Source organism: Eretmochelys imbricata, chromosome 1, assembly GCF_965152235.1.
Source record: "Eretmochelys imbricata isolate rEreImb1 chromosome 1, rEreImb1.hap1, whole genome shotgun sequence".
NCBI classification, from domain to species: Eukaryota; Metazoa; Chordata; order Testudines; family Cheloniidae; genus Eretmochelys; species Eretmochelys imbricata.
Genome location: NC_135572.1, coordinates 108,548,540 through 108,562,440, shown reverse-complemented (window position 1 = coordinate 108,562,440; position 13,901 = coordinate 108,548,540). Strand labels below are relative to the sequence as shown.

The following is a 13,901-nucleotide window of genomic DNA, read 5'->3' as shown; positions in this document are numbered from 1 at the left end:
TCTAAATGAGCTCTCCCCTGACATCTAGTGACAAACTGGAGGAGGGGGTGAAGACTTCAGGAGCGGACCAAGGTCTGAGTACCCACCCTCTAGAAATCAGGGCATTTAAAGGTTCCTCTAGTTGGGCAACCAAAAATTGATGCACTCATAATCAAAATCACTTTTAAAAATGTTGACCTAAGTATGTGACTGGAATTAGGTAAATTTGAATGTGGAATACCATACAAATGTACAGGTATTTTAATACGGAGCTGAGAAATTCTGCAAAAATACTCAGAGCATTCACTCAAATTTCAAAATCAATTTGCTTTGGGAGCATTTACACACACCCTTTAGGAGTTTGTTTTCTTTGACTATTGCATCTATTGAGCATTACCAACAAGAATGTTCACACTAACCTTTCAGTAATCTCAGAAGTGAAATATTTTATCTGTGATAGACACTGCTTGACACAGCAGGTAAGGAAAGTTCTTCCTACACCCATCACCATTGCCCTTCCATAGAGGCTATTAAACAAGACAGCCCGCATCCTTTAAAGTTAGGAATATGCAAATATGTTGTGTAAATGTGACAAGAGAAAATTCAATTCAATTCTGCTATTAGGCTACAATGGCCTAATTTTTTCTGGGAATGATGCCTTGATAACTGTGCATGACCCAAAAAGGAAAAAAAAAGCATAACACTGTCTAAAATTCCCAAATCACAATAATCTGTTACCTCTCTCTGTTGGTTTCTTCAAGACCTTCTACAGATTAAAAGAGAAACACTGGAGGTCAGGGAACACCACAATACCCTGGGATTTATGTGATTTATTGCATGTAGCTAACAGTTCCAATTTTAAATATTTTAAATACTGACTATCAGATCCTCAGAGTGATCTGTTTATGATCAATCCAAGAGAAAAAAACAAACAAACAAAGGGTATATTAGAGAGGTATAGAGCTATGAGGATCCCTCTTTCCCTTCATTTCTCATTACTTTAGTCTTCCTAGCTTCCCCATTCCTCACCCTACCGCTATCCCAATTAAAAACAACAAGAAAAAACCCAACATCAACAAGGAAATATGTAACTAAAGATGTGATGCCAGTTTTTCACCATCTTAATGCACTTGTATGTTACATCCCTGTGCCCCAACTCTTTGTCTATTTTGCATCTTTTCGCGTGAAGACTCTCCTGGACAATGTTTCTTCTCTATGTTTGCACAGCACCCTGCACAATGTGCCCCCAATCCCAACTGCAGCCTTTTGGCCATGTCACTATATAAATATTTATTACTAACGTTAATAAAAATATATTTCTGGAATTACAAAAGGTTCATGGAAATTCTTTGAGCAAGAAAAGAGGCTAGGCAGCAAGTTTCTCTGGCCAACTTCATCCCCCTTGTGCTCCTCTAGTAACACAAAGGCAACACTGCTACCTAGCTAGAGAACGGCCGTAGCATGGAGGAATTTCCAGCATGGAACTGGTGTTGCTAGCTCCTATGTGACCTCCTCAGTAATCCCCTGTTTAGGGGGTCCATGGCCAACCAGTGTAGGGCTAATTTAGAAGTGACTCCAGCATCAAAGAACTAAGAGCAGCTCTCTTGATTTCTCCCACTCTGCTGTATCTAGTAGAAATTGGGCACAGCAGCCCTAAATTTGTAGAGTAAATTACTCACTTGTGAATTATTCAGCTGTATCCACATATTTAATCTGAAGATTAGTCACAGAAAATATCTGAGTCAGACTGAACTGTGTCAGGTAATTAAGCAGATTTATATAAGCAGGTACTGATTTATGCCAAAGAAGTATTTTGAAGCTTAATTTATTAATATTTTAAAAGTGCTTTGAGATCCTGAGCTAACTAATGCTATATAAGTGCAAAGCATCATATTATAATTTCCTCAGTACTCCTGGATAAAAGAAGATAAAAGGTGACAGTATATCTTTCTATAGTGCTCACAATTTGTAAATTCTTGGTTTTTGTTACAAAAGAAGGAAATCTATTATATTATAATGTAGGAATAATGAGATGCAGATATGAATATTATCTTTATTAAGTTGCTTAAGAGGAAAGGTTGAGTGGCTTAGAGGATAAAGGACTGGGATTTCATCTCTCAAACCCCAGAGGGAATTTAATTTGCAATCCAGTATAGAGCTATGTTAGCTACCAACAGTAGCTTACTTTAATTTGCTCATAGTGGGGAATTATTTACAAGCTATCAAAAAATACCCTCCTCTGACAGGACGTTCCTTTACAGAGACAAGAACCAAGTTGCTATTTTCCAAAGCTCTACCTAGCATATAACGCATGTTTGTTTGCTAAGATCTAGCTGGAACTAGGATGCCAAAATATCTGCAATACCTGGGGGCCATTAGTTGCTCCCTCACCATCATTGGATAATTATACTGGATAGCATGGAGCTGCTCATTCGCATGTAAGATTATCTGGGAAATGTCTGACTCAGGAAGGGGGTAAAGAGGGAACCCAAAATAGGTAACGGATGTGAAGGATGTGGGAGATGCCCATAACATTTTATGAATATTACATGTCTATCTGATTGTTAATGTGTTGCTTGCTGTATGATTTCAAAGGGGGTAACTCAGACATGAGCTGGCCTGCACATAGACAGGAAAGCAGACAAACACTTCTCATAGCCCCCTCTGCCCCCCATTTATTGGTAATTAAAGGACAATGCAGAGAGCCAGCTGCATTGAAGTCTATCCCCAACCCATTTCTGGTGGGGCTGCAGAAAGCAGTTTAACCAGGTTTAAGAGATAAAAGAGCTTTGGGACTAATAAATGAACAGCCTTAAAACACAAGGGGAAGACACAGGAACTGAGTGGAAGCAGACTGCACCCCAGTTCCTAGAAGTGGGAGTGCCTTGATAAGTTATGCTTACCTTAGCTTTAGGTAAAACAGTTATCAGTTTAGACTGTTGTGTTAAAACTGTTTGCTCTTGTAATGCTCTGTCCTACCATTGAGTTTAACCAATACTTTATTTCTGAAAGACTGTTTGGGCTCACTGCATTCATCATTAGCTCCCAAAGGGAAGATTAATGGGGCTCAAACTCAGTAGAACTTGCTGAGGAATCATGATCAGGATACTGAGCCTGGGTCCCATTCTGAGAAGGGGAAAATCATGAGATTTCTCCCCAAAACAGATGAAGAAAAGAGGCCTGTCACCTGGATAAGGACACTTGAAGAGAGGGAGTCAAAGTTGCAGCTAGCCAGAACTGTGACAATGGGTATTGAAACTTTTACCTTTGAAATCAGTAGCATAATCTAGATAGCAGCGATGGTTTTGTGGTTATGGCACTTAAGTGGGACTCATGAGGGCTGGATTCAAATCCCTGGTAGGGTGACCACCGGTCCCAAAATGCAGAGTTCAAGTCCCGGTCCTGGGCTGAATGACTCTGGGATAGCATTTGTCCCGAATTCCCTGCAGTGCTGCTCCGCACCTGCCCAAGGCTCAGGGGTGGTGCCTGCCTCTTCCCAGCATGGGCGATAGAGGTGGGGCTTACCCCCTGCACCCAGCCATGAGGCTCTGCCTCTGCTCCTCCTCTTCTCTCAGAGGTTCCACCTCCTGGCCAGACTGGAAGGAGCCAGGCTGTGGTAAGAGCTGCTCAGGGAGGCCAGGACCTTCCACCTGCAATGGGTGGCACTCTCAGGAGGCAGGGACATGGGTTGGGGGCTGCTCTCGGGCACTCCAGCTCCCCACCCAGGACAGATGGAGAGTTTGGGACTCCCCACAGCGACCTGAGCTTCTGGGCGGCTCTTACCATGGCCTGGCTCTGATTTCCAGCCTGAAGAGGGGGTGGGTCCTCAGGGGGAGAGGAAGAGCAGGGCAGGGCCTCGGGAAGAGGAGGGATGGGGCCTCAGAGAGGGCAGGGGTGAAAAGACTCTCCTGGCTATTCATTTCTTGACCTCTTTGTTCAAACTACCAACCAGGATGCTAACCAGTGGTTTTGTGACATGGACATTTGCCTGCTGTGGACTGGATTGAGACTGCACCAGCTCTTTTCACATAGACCACGTAACACCCAGCAGATGGGAATAATTTTCAGGGACTACTGAACTGGGCTGGATTTATATTAGTGTTATTATTCCTTTGTAGCACCTAGAGGCCTCAACTGCGATCAGGGCCCATTGTACTAATTTATGTACATACTGTTCACATATCAAGAGACGATTCCTACCCCGAAGAGTTAACAATCTAAATAGACAAGACAGTAGGGAACTGAGGCACAGAGTGGTTAAATGACAGACCAGAGACTAGGGTGACAACCCCTTTTTAAAGGCAAAATCAGGACACATGCAGGAGCCCTGCCCTCCAGGTCAAGACTGAGGCAGACTGTTGAGATTTGCTTGCACTGCCTCTATTGTACTTCTGGGAATAAAGAAAGAACTTTAGTCTCCAAGGCTGTAATCTAGTACCTTTCACACTTGATTTTAAAAAAGTAAATGAACTACTATGGAGAGCTCCAAAAACATGCCTTGCTTTTAGTGAGAACCCTGGATGAAGTTTTGGCCTTACTGAATAGCATAATGTCCATTGACTTCAAAAGGGCCTGAATTTCACCCTCTATTTTGAGCTGAAGTCATTGATTGGATTCTACTCTCTTCAGTGAAGAGAATCACATAGTAGTAAACTGAAGAGCACTGCTCTGGACAAACCTTTTAATTTCCATGCACACATAGCATCGCCTACAATAGATAATCCATTTCAAATAAAGAGAATCTGGGGAAAGAGAGGAACCTTGGAAGAGCTTAAAATACACTAAAAAGAATAAGATATTATAAAAATACTAGACAAGCCAGGAAGTTATGCATTTTCCAATATAGTCCTTCAAATTTTGCAAAAATCAATCCACTTCCTTATGTTGCTATCTTATTAAAATGCACCAGAGGTTAAATGAAAGGTAATATTTATAAAGGCTGTTACAAGAGAAAGGAACTGAAGATGTGCAGTAAACTAAAATGTGAGCTGCGAAAACACACTGTGTATATTTGTCTGTGTCTTTGACACAATAGATCCTTTTTCTCATCATCAATTTATATGTAACGATTTATATGTAACTGCGCTTAAATTTATACAGTAGCTTTTATCTAATAAAATATTGATTTTAAATTTTATGGTATATCTTCCTTGAACTTTGATCTTTCATACTTAGTGCTGTCTTGATGAAACATTTAGGAGTCCAGTATTTTCCATGTGAAAGGTAAATTCAGAGCCGCTAGCTGGCAGGCTTAGGTGATACACTTAGCCTCGGTTCACAGGATACCTGAGCTGATCTCCATCTTCTGATCACAGGTGAGGAAAAATGAGTTTGTAGAAATCTCTAAACCTGAGACAACCTTTTGTGTGGATCATAAAAGCCAATTTGCAGTCTCTGTTGAAGTGGGCCTACCATGCTGCACTAAAAGGGAAGTGCTTAGGTGCATTGAGAATGCACTTCCACTCTCAATCTAAAAACCACTTCTGAGCCAAAGGCATAATGGTGAGAGAAACCAATTAAATTTGCTCTCCATATAGGAAAAAAGCCAAAATATTTTCAATGCATTTTGTCAAATGTGTGTAAAGACTCTGACGTCCACTTTAATGACAATTACTAAATATATTTACTTAATATCCCCTAATTTAGTTTGATTCTGCTCTATTATAGTAGCATAAATTAACCCCACCAAAGTCAATGGAGCTGTGCCCATAGAAAATACAATATACAAAAAGTGAGAGGATAATCAAGCCAACTATACATAGTTTTTCATTATGTTTGAAAGTAGGAAATCAGACCCAATTTAAATATGCCATGAATATTTACACAAACGAAGCTAATTACTGGGACAGATATGGGTTCAAAGTTGGAAAAGAGGATCATCCATTCAATAATCCCAGATTTTAAATTAACAGATTCTGGTATTAAACAAAATGCTGACACTCCCCACAGACTAGGACTATCCAAGAAGGACAGCCGGCACACTACTCTTTTTGGAGAGAAGCTGCACTGCATATTTTTTTTTTTGGTATGTGGTTGTTATTAAATTTAAAAAGTAACATTAAACCAGATGACCAGACTCCACTTTTGAATCAGACATTAAAAGACCTGCCAGCTGCATTATTAATATAGCTAAAGTAACTGCTGACATCAAGATGAACTCTAAGAATTCATAATTTGCACGCACACCAGTCTGGAGCATCACTATTCTGTAGAATAAAATAAATTAACAAAATGTCCTAAACCTTTTGCTCCTTGTACAAGGTGAATGATTGAATAACGATCTGTAAAATATTATGGTCTCAAAAATATGTATGTAAAGTGACAAGCTTCTGGCTCAATTGCATCAGGTACAATGGACTTTGCTCTGCAATCTGAAAGCCTGGTCACCAATTAGGCATTGTGTGTGTGTGTGTGTTTCGTTGCAACCCCTCTTGCATTAGATTGGAGACTTAAATTCTTCTAAATGGAGAAACATGGTTGCATTATCCAAACTCATGTCTTCTAGAAAACATAATAATGAAAATCTGAACTGAAGTCTTCAAATGAAAGCAAATTTTCTCTACGATACAGCTAACCTACTGAAATATACAAAATACAGTTTTGCATTCAAGATATTGCCATTGAATTGACATTGTAAACTCATCTTCATATGATGTACTATCTAGTCATTTTCTTTAAACTATTGGAATGTGAAGAAAAACATTTAAATTTGTAGTGTAAGAACTGACTGGTAGAAGAAAAATAGACATTTCAGAGAAAACTTGAGGAACTGCATAATCTGCTCATACATTTTCTGCATTTTTATTCCCTGATTTCTCACAACTACAAGATATATATTTTATTAAAACAGGCCATTTGTTTCTAATTCATCTGCTTCTGACACAGGTTGTTTTATTTTGTGGGCCAGTTTATCTGTGAAACTGGAGCAATAGCAAAGTAAGCATTAAAAAAACCCTATCTTCCCTTTGTGATCTCAGGGTAATGTTCCATATTTATAACTGTTTATTGAGGAAGCAACATAGCCAATGACTGTCATAAAATAGGTACCTGAGCTGGAAGAAATACCTTAAAACAGCCCACAAGGAATCAGCAAACTACCACGCATCACAACTTGGGGTGGTGTATGAATTTTTTACATTTCTTTGAACCTGAGCTATGAATAGTTTCTTTTAAATATGGTTGAAGAGGTGGGCATAATGTTTTATTTTGGCATTATTTTGCTTTAAAACAGGCATTGTTTGCAAAAAGTTGTGAAAATGAAAAACATGGGGATTCTCCTGACTGTAGTACTTCTGAAGAATAGTACCAGTGAACACATTCTCTCTCTCTCACATAGAATCATAGAATATCAGGGTTGGAAGGGACCTCAGGAGGTCATCTAGTCCAACCCCTGCTCAAAAGCAGGACCAATCCCCAATTAAATCATCCCAGCCAGGGCTTTGTCAAGCCTGACCTTAAAAACTTCTAAGGAAGGAGATTCCACCACCTCCCTAGGCAACGCATTCCAGTGTTTCACCACCCTCCTAGTGAAAAAGTTTTTCCTACTATCCAACCTAAACCTCCCCCATTGCAACTTGAGACCATTACTCCTTGTCCTGTCCTCTTCTACCACTGAGAATAGTCTAGAACCATCCTCTCTGGAACCACCTCTCAGGTAGTTGAAAGCAGCTATCAAATCCCCCCTCATTCTTCTCTTCTGCAGACTAAACAATCCCAGTTCCCTCAGCCTCTCCTCATAACTCATGTGTTACAGGCCCCTAATCATTTTTGTGGCCCTTCGCTGGACTCTTTCCAATTTATCCACATCCTTCCTGTAGTGTGGGGCCCAAAACTGGACACAGTACTCCAGATGAGGCCTCACCAATGTCGAATAGAGGGGGACGATCACATCCCTCGATCTGCTCGCTATGCCCCTACTTATACATCCCAAAATGCCATTGGCCTTCTTGGCAACAAGGGCACACTGCTGACTCATATCCAGCTTCTCATCCACTGTCACCCCTAGGTCCTTTTCCGCAGAACTGCTGCCTCGCCATTCGGTCTGTAGCTGTGCATTGGGTTCTTCCGTCCTAAGTGCAGGACCCTGCACTTATCCTTATTGAATCTCATCAGATTTCTTTTGGCCCAATCCTCCAATTTGTCTAGGTCCCTCTGTATCCTATCCCTGCCCTCCAGCGTATCTACCACTCCTCCCAGTTTAGTATCATCCGCAAATTTGCTGAGAGTGCAATCCACACCATCCTCCAGATCATTTATGAAGATATTGAACAAAACCGGCCCCAGGACCGACCCCTGGGGCACTCCACTTGACACCGGCTGCCAACTAGACATGGAGCCATTGATCACTACCCGTTGAGCCCGACAATCTAGCCAACTTTCTACCCACCTTATTGTGCATTCATCCAGCCCATACTTCTTTAACTTGCTGACAAGAATACTGTGGGAGACCGTGTCAAAAGCTTTGCTAAAGTCAAGAAACAATACATCCACTGCTTTCCCTTCATCCACAGAACCAGTAATCTCATCATAGAAGGCGATTAGATTAGTCAGGCATGACCTTCCCTTGGTGAATCCATGCTGACTGTTCCTGATCACTTTCCTCTCATGTAAGTGCTTCAGGATTGATTCTTTGAGGACCTGCTCCATGATTTTTCCGGGGACTGAAGTGAGGCTGACTGGCCTGTAGTTCCCAGGATCCTCCTTCTTCCCTTTTTTAGAGATTGGCACTACATTAGCCTTTTTCCAGTCATCCGGGACTTCCCCCGTTCACCACGAGTTTTCAAAGATAATGGCCAATGGCCCTGCAATCACAGCCGCCAGTTCCTTTAGCACTCTCGGATGCAACTCGTCCGGCCCCATGGACTTGTGCACGTCCAGCTTTTCTAAATAGTCCCTAACCACCTCTTTCTCCACAGAGGGCTGGCCATCTATTCCCCATGTTGTGATGCCCATGCACACGTACACACACACATACACACACACATCAGTCTGGCAGTTAGCCAAGAAATTGAAAAGACCATACTGGTTCTCCAGAGATGTTATGCTGAGTAATTTGTAGATCTGTTTGTGGTCTTTTGTTTAGAATGTAAGTATTTTTGTAATTTAATTCTATACATATGTTCTCTTAATAGTTGGGATCTTAAAATAATCTAGTTATTATTATTAAATACCTATATTTCCATACTTCACAGAGCCTCCATCAGGAAGAGGACCACATTATGCTAGGTGCAGTACAAACACAAAGGTGGACAATATCTGTGCCACAAAGAGCTTAAATTCAAGAGGATAAGTGGCACATGGAGGACAGGAGAGTGGGAAACACAAAAACCTATGCAATGTTTGTGTAAAAATATACATTTTCCTCCTTTGCTTTGTACTATACGAATAAAAAAAAAGTATCAGATATCTCAGACTGCCCCAAGACAAAAATCATTACCTAGCCTACCTTAGCCACAATCAGTTAGCAGAGTTCATGTAGGTGGTGGCAGAGTGGGACTTGGAGAGGGAGCTGATGGAACAAAGGGAGTGTATTCACTGCATAAGCATGAGTGTGGAAGAAAGCATGAGGACATTTGTGGGGGAAGTGGATGCTGGAGGCTGGCATAGTTGGTGAAGGTGCCGTTCTGACAGTGTGACCGAAGAGTTACTTACCAGTGCTTTTCAGTTCACTTTTAAATTTAATACCATAACCAAGAGAACTGGCACAAATATTGAGGTACAGATATTGTCAACTGAGTTTATGCAGAAAGAACACATAGTAAGGTGAAGCATTCCAATCAAGCTTACCTTCAGGCTCCCTAATCTTTCTTCCTGCCGCAGACTTTCGAAGCATACTCCGTCCTGAGTTGAACAAGCTAGTTAACTCATCAAGGGGACTGGTCAAGGGTCTTGAGTTTGTAGGGCTGTATGGAAGTGTAGATGATGAGTTGGAGTTTGATTTCCTGTGCTCAGCTCTTACCACCTTTACTGGGGAGTAAGGCAGCTTGGAGAATGGGGAAGATGAACCTCCAACTTGAACAGGACTTGGTCTCTGAGGTACTTTTGATGGATCTGAGTTTGTTCCTGTTTTCCCTGTATTAACCAGAAAAGTAGCACAAGTCTCTAGGGGGAAAGTAAAATGTGAAGAAGGTCGATAGGAAACAGATGGGGGCATAGGAGGAGGTGGGGGAGGGAGAGGAGGAGGAGGAGTTGAAGGAGGAGATACTCTGCTTGAAACATTAAATACAGCCAAACCTGGGGATGAAGGCCTTTCATTCTCCCCTTTCTGGTTTTTGGAATACTGTGGGGATAGAGGACTTGAACCCTCTGACTGCACAGGGTATTTTAGATTTGTTTCCAGGACAGGAAGCTTTTTCACTTCTAGTGGTGTTAGGGGTGATTCATCAGAAGCAGGTGAGCATGTTACAGGGGTTGGAGGAAACACAAGAAGTGGGGGCCTATGGGGAAGCAAGTTTGGGAAAGGGGCTGGAATGTCATAAGAGTCTTTATAGCCCAAGGCTGCTTGATTATTTGCATCAAGTTCTTCAACTGGTACAGAGTTTTTGCTCTCAAACAACAGCGGAGGAGATCTGGTCACTAATGGAACCATCCCATTACCATTGCTGCCTTCTTCCGGTAAAAAATATTTCATCTCTTCATAAACAGACTCTCCTTGGTCTGGGCTTTCTGGTTCAGCAGAACTATTCATCATAGCATTCCCTACCATTTCAATATACACCGGCTCAGTTTCCTCCTCTTCCTGTGACATACACAAACTCAACATGCTGTGATGTGGACCATCAGCAGAAGCTGCTCTTTGTATTGTCATAATGTCATGACCACCTGTTTTAGATACTACATTTGAATGTTTCACATCCCCAGGCTTTTGGCCAGATATCTCTTCATAAGAGCCACTGAGCTTTGTGTTGGGACTTCTTTTTGGCTTTCTGGGAGGAATCTTTTTCATGGTGCTATAATCATCACTGTGTGGCCTTGGTCGGGTCAATACTGAAAGGGAAATATATATATATTAACAACAGATCAAGGTCTTGAGTCTTCTGCAAGGTAACGGCTTACAAAGGTTTTGTACTTAAACCTTAATTCGATAGCATTCAAGGTATTGTAATGAGCTCTGGCCAAAAGCTAACCCACACACATATGGAATAAGAGATAAGACTCGGGACTTTCTGCTTCAAAAACCACTGGCCTCTATCATTGGAGGTGAAGAGATGGAATCTTGCCTTGCTATCAGTAGTATTAAAGTTTAGTCATCAAAGTAATCAGTAATACTGGAACATGAGGGAGGACATTCTCTCAAAGGTTTAGAGCTGGCATAACCAGGTTGTAGTTACCCTCCTCACAGCCTGTGGTGCAGGAGGTGAGGAGGGGAAGTGGATGGCATGCCAGGGGCTATCCTCCACTGGTAATTGATCCCTTAGAACCCTGACTAGCTGTCACCAATTAGAGTAGCCCCAGGTTCCACTTGGGGTAGAGAATCATGGAGCTATAGCTGACTCTTTGGACAGTCCTCCAATCTGTCATTCCCATCAGAACTTGGGCACAGTAAAGAATCTGCTCTGATAATTTCACATTTATTTAGCCCATGTACCTTCAAAGATGCTAGGTGACTTATAAATTAGTACATATACACTTTCCCTGACTTTCTGAGGAAACTACAATCCATCAGTGATCTTCCAGAAAACACCCTCCTGGCCCCTATGGATGTAGAAGCCCTCTACACCAACATTCCACACAAAGATGGACTACAAGCTATCAGAAACAATATCCCCGATAATGCCACGGAAAACCTGGTGCCTGACCTTTGTGACTTTGTCCTCACCCACAACTATTTCACATTTGGGGACAATATATACCTTCAAGTCAGAGGCACTGCTATGGGTACCCAGATGGCCCCACAGTACGCTAACATTTTTATGGCTGACTTAGAACAACACTTCCTTAGCTCTCGTCCCCTAACAACCCTACTCTACTTGTGCTACACTGATGACATCTTCATCACCTGGACCCATGGAAAAGAAGCCCTTGAGGAATTCCACCATGATTTCAAAAATTTCCATCCCACCATCAACCTCAGCCTAGACCAATCCACACAAGCGGTCCATTTCCTGGACACTACGGTGCTAATAAGCGATGGTCACATAAACACCACCCTATACGGGAAACCAATGACTGCTATACCAGGACACACCACATGATCCATTGTCTACAGCCAAGCTCTAAGATACAACCACATTTGCTCCAATCCCTCAGACAGAGACAAACTCCTACAAGATCTCTATCAAGCATTCTTAAAACTACAATACTCACCTGCTGAAGTGAAAAAACAGATTGACAGAGCCAGAAGAGTACCCAGAAGTCACCTACTACAGGACAGGCCCAACAAAGAAAATAACAGAACACCACTAGCTGTCACCTTCAGCCCCCAACTAAAACCTCTCCAGCGCATCATCAAAGATTTACAACCTATCCTGAAAAATGATCCCTCACTCTCACAGATCTTGGCAGACAGACCAGTCCTCACTTACAGACAGCCCCCCAACCTGAAGCAAATACTCTCCAGCAACCACACACCAAAAACACTAACCCAGGAACCTATCCTTGCAACAAAGCCCGATGCCAACTCTGTCCACATATTTATTCAAGTGAAACCATCATAGGACCTAATCACATTAGCCATGCCATCAGGGGCTCGTTCACCTGCACATCTACCAATGTGATATATGCCATCATGTGCCAGCAATGCCCCTCTGCCATGTACATTGGCCAAACCAGACAGTCTCTACGCAAAGGAATAAATGGACACAAATCTGACATCAGGAATCATAACATTCAAAAATCGGTTGGAGAGCATTTCAACCTCTCTGGCCACTCAGTAAAAGATTTAAGGGTGGCAATTTTGCAATAGAAAAGCTTCAAAAACAGACTCCATCGAGAAACTGCTGAGCTTGAATTAATATGCAAACTAGATACCATTAACTTGGGTTTGAATAGGAGTGGCTGGGTCGTTACACATATTGAATCTATTTCCCTAAAGTTAAGTATCCTCACACCTTCTTGTCAACTGTCTAAATGGGCCATCTTGATTATCACGACAAAAGATTTTTTCTCCTGCTGATAATAGCTCATCCTAACTAATTAGCCTCTCACAGTTTGTATGGTAACTTCCAACTTATCTGTATGTATGTATATATATCTTCTTACTATATGTTCCATTCTATGCATCCAATGAAGTGGGCTGTAGCCCACAAAAACTTATGCTCTAATAAATTTGTTAATCTCCAAGGTGCCACAAGTACTCCTGTTCTTTTTACATATACACTAACATTAACATAAATAAAAATTGTCCTTATTTAAAAGAACCATTTGATTGTAGATAAATGATTCCTCCCTAGCACTGCTGGATACAGAAGGCCCAAACACTGTGCAACTGCTGCAGTTTCACTGAACTGGGATAGAAAGCCTCAAACATGGACTGGAACTCTCCATCCCTTAACTGCTTCTCTCCCCTCTGGAGCACAAGGAGCGGTTTCAGAGGTGGATGGGCCAGAAGGAGGATAGGAAAGATGGAAATAGATCTGACATAGACACAGCAACCTAAATTATCAGGCAAAGAGGACATGCAGGGCCTCTAGCCACCATACTAGTGGCTACAGAGTGGTTGTACATTATTTCCCACCCTGATTGCAGCAGAGGAAGGAACTGCTAGCCTCTAGGCAAAATCTGATTACTCAGGCTTAACAACGGAGAGTGAAAAGCATTTCTTCCTCTTTAATTTGAAGAAGGCAAGGGAACAAGACTACTTTAATCAGAATTGCAGTTTACACACTGAATGCTTTGAAACATTTGTGGACTTTCATTCTATTTCAGTATGATCTGCGTACCATTACATCCAAGTTCACCACATGTGAATTCTCATATAAGTC

The 13,901-nt window shown here is 41.8% G+C and overlaps 1 protein-coding gene across 1 annotated transcript in view; it reads right to left on the bottom strand.

Annotated features, from left to right (window-relative positions):
- The window catches only part of MYO16 (myosin XVI), a 474,546-nt gene that overhangs the window by 46,109 nt on the left and 414,536 nt on the right, over window positions 1-13,901 (bottom strand). Inside the window, exon 31 of the mRNA XM_077807065.1 lies at window positions 9,766-10,965. Coding sequence (XP_077663191.1) covers window positions 9,766-10,965 — 1,200 coding nt within the window. The remainder of the gene's footprint in view (window positions 1-9,765; window positions 10,966-13,901) is intronic.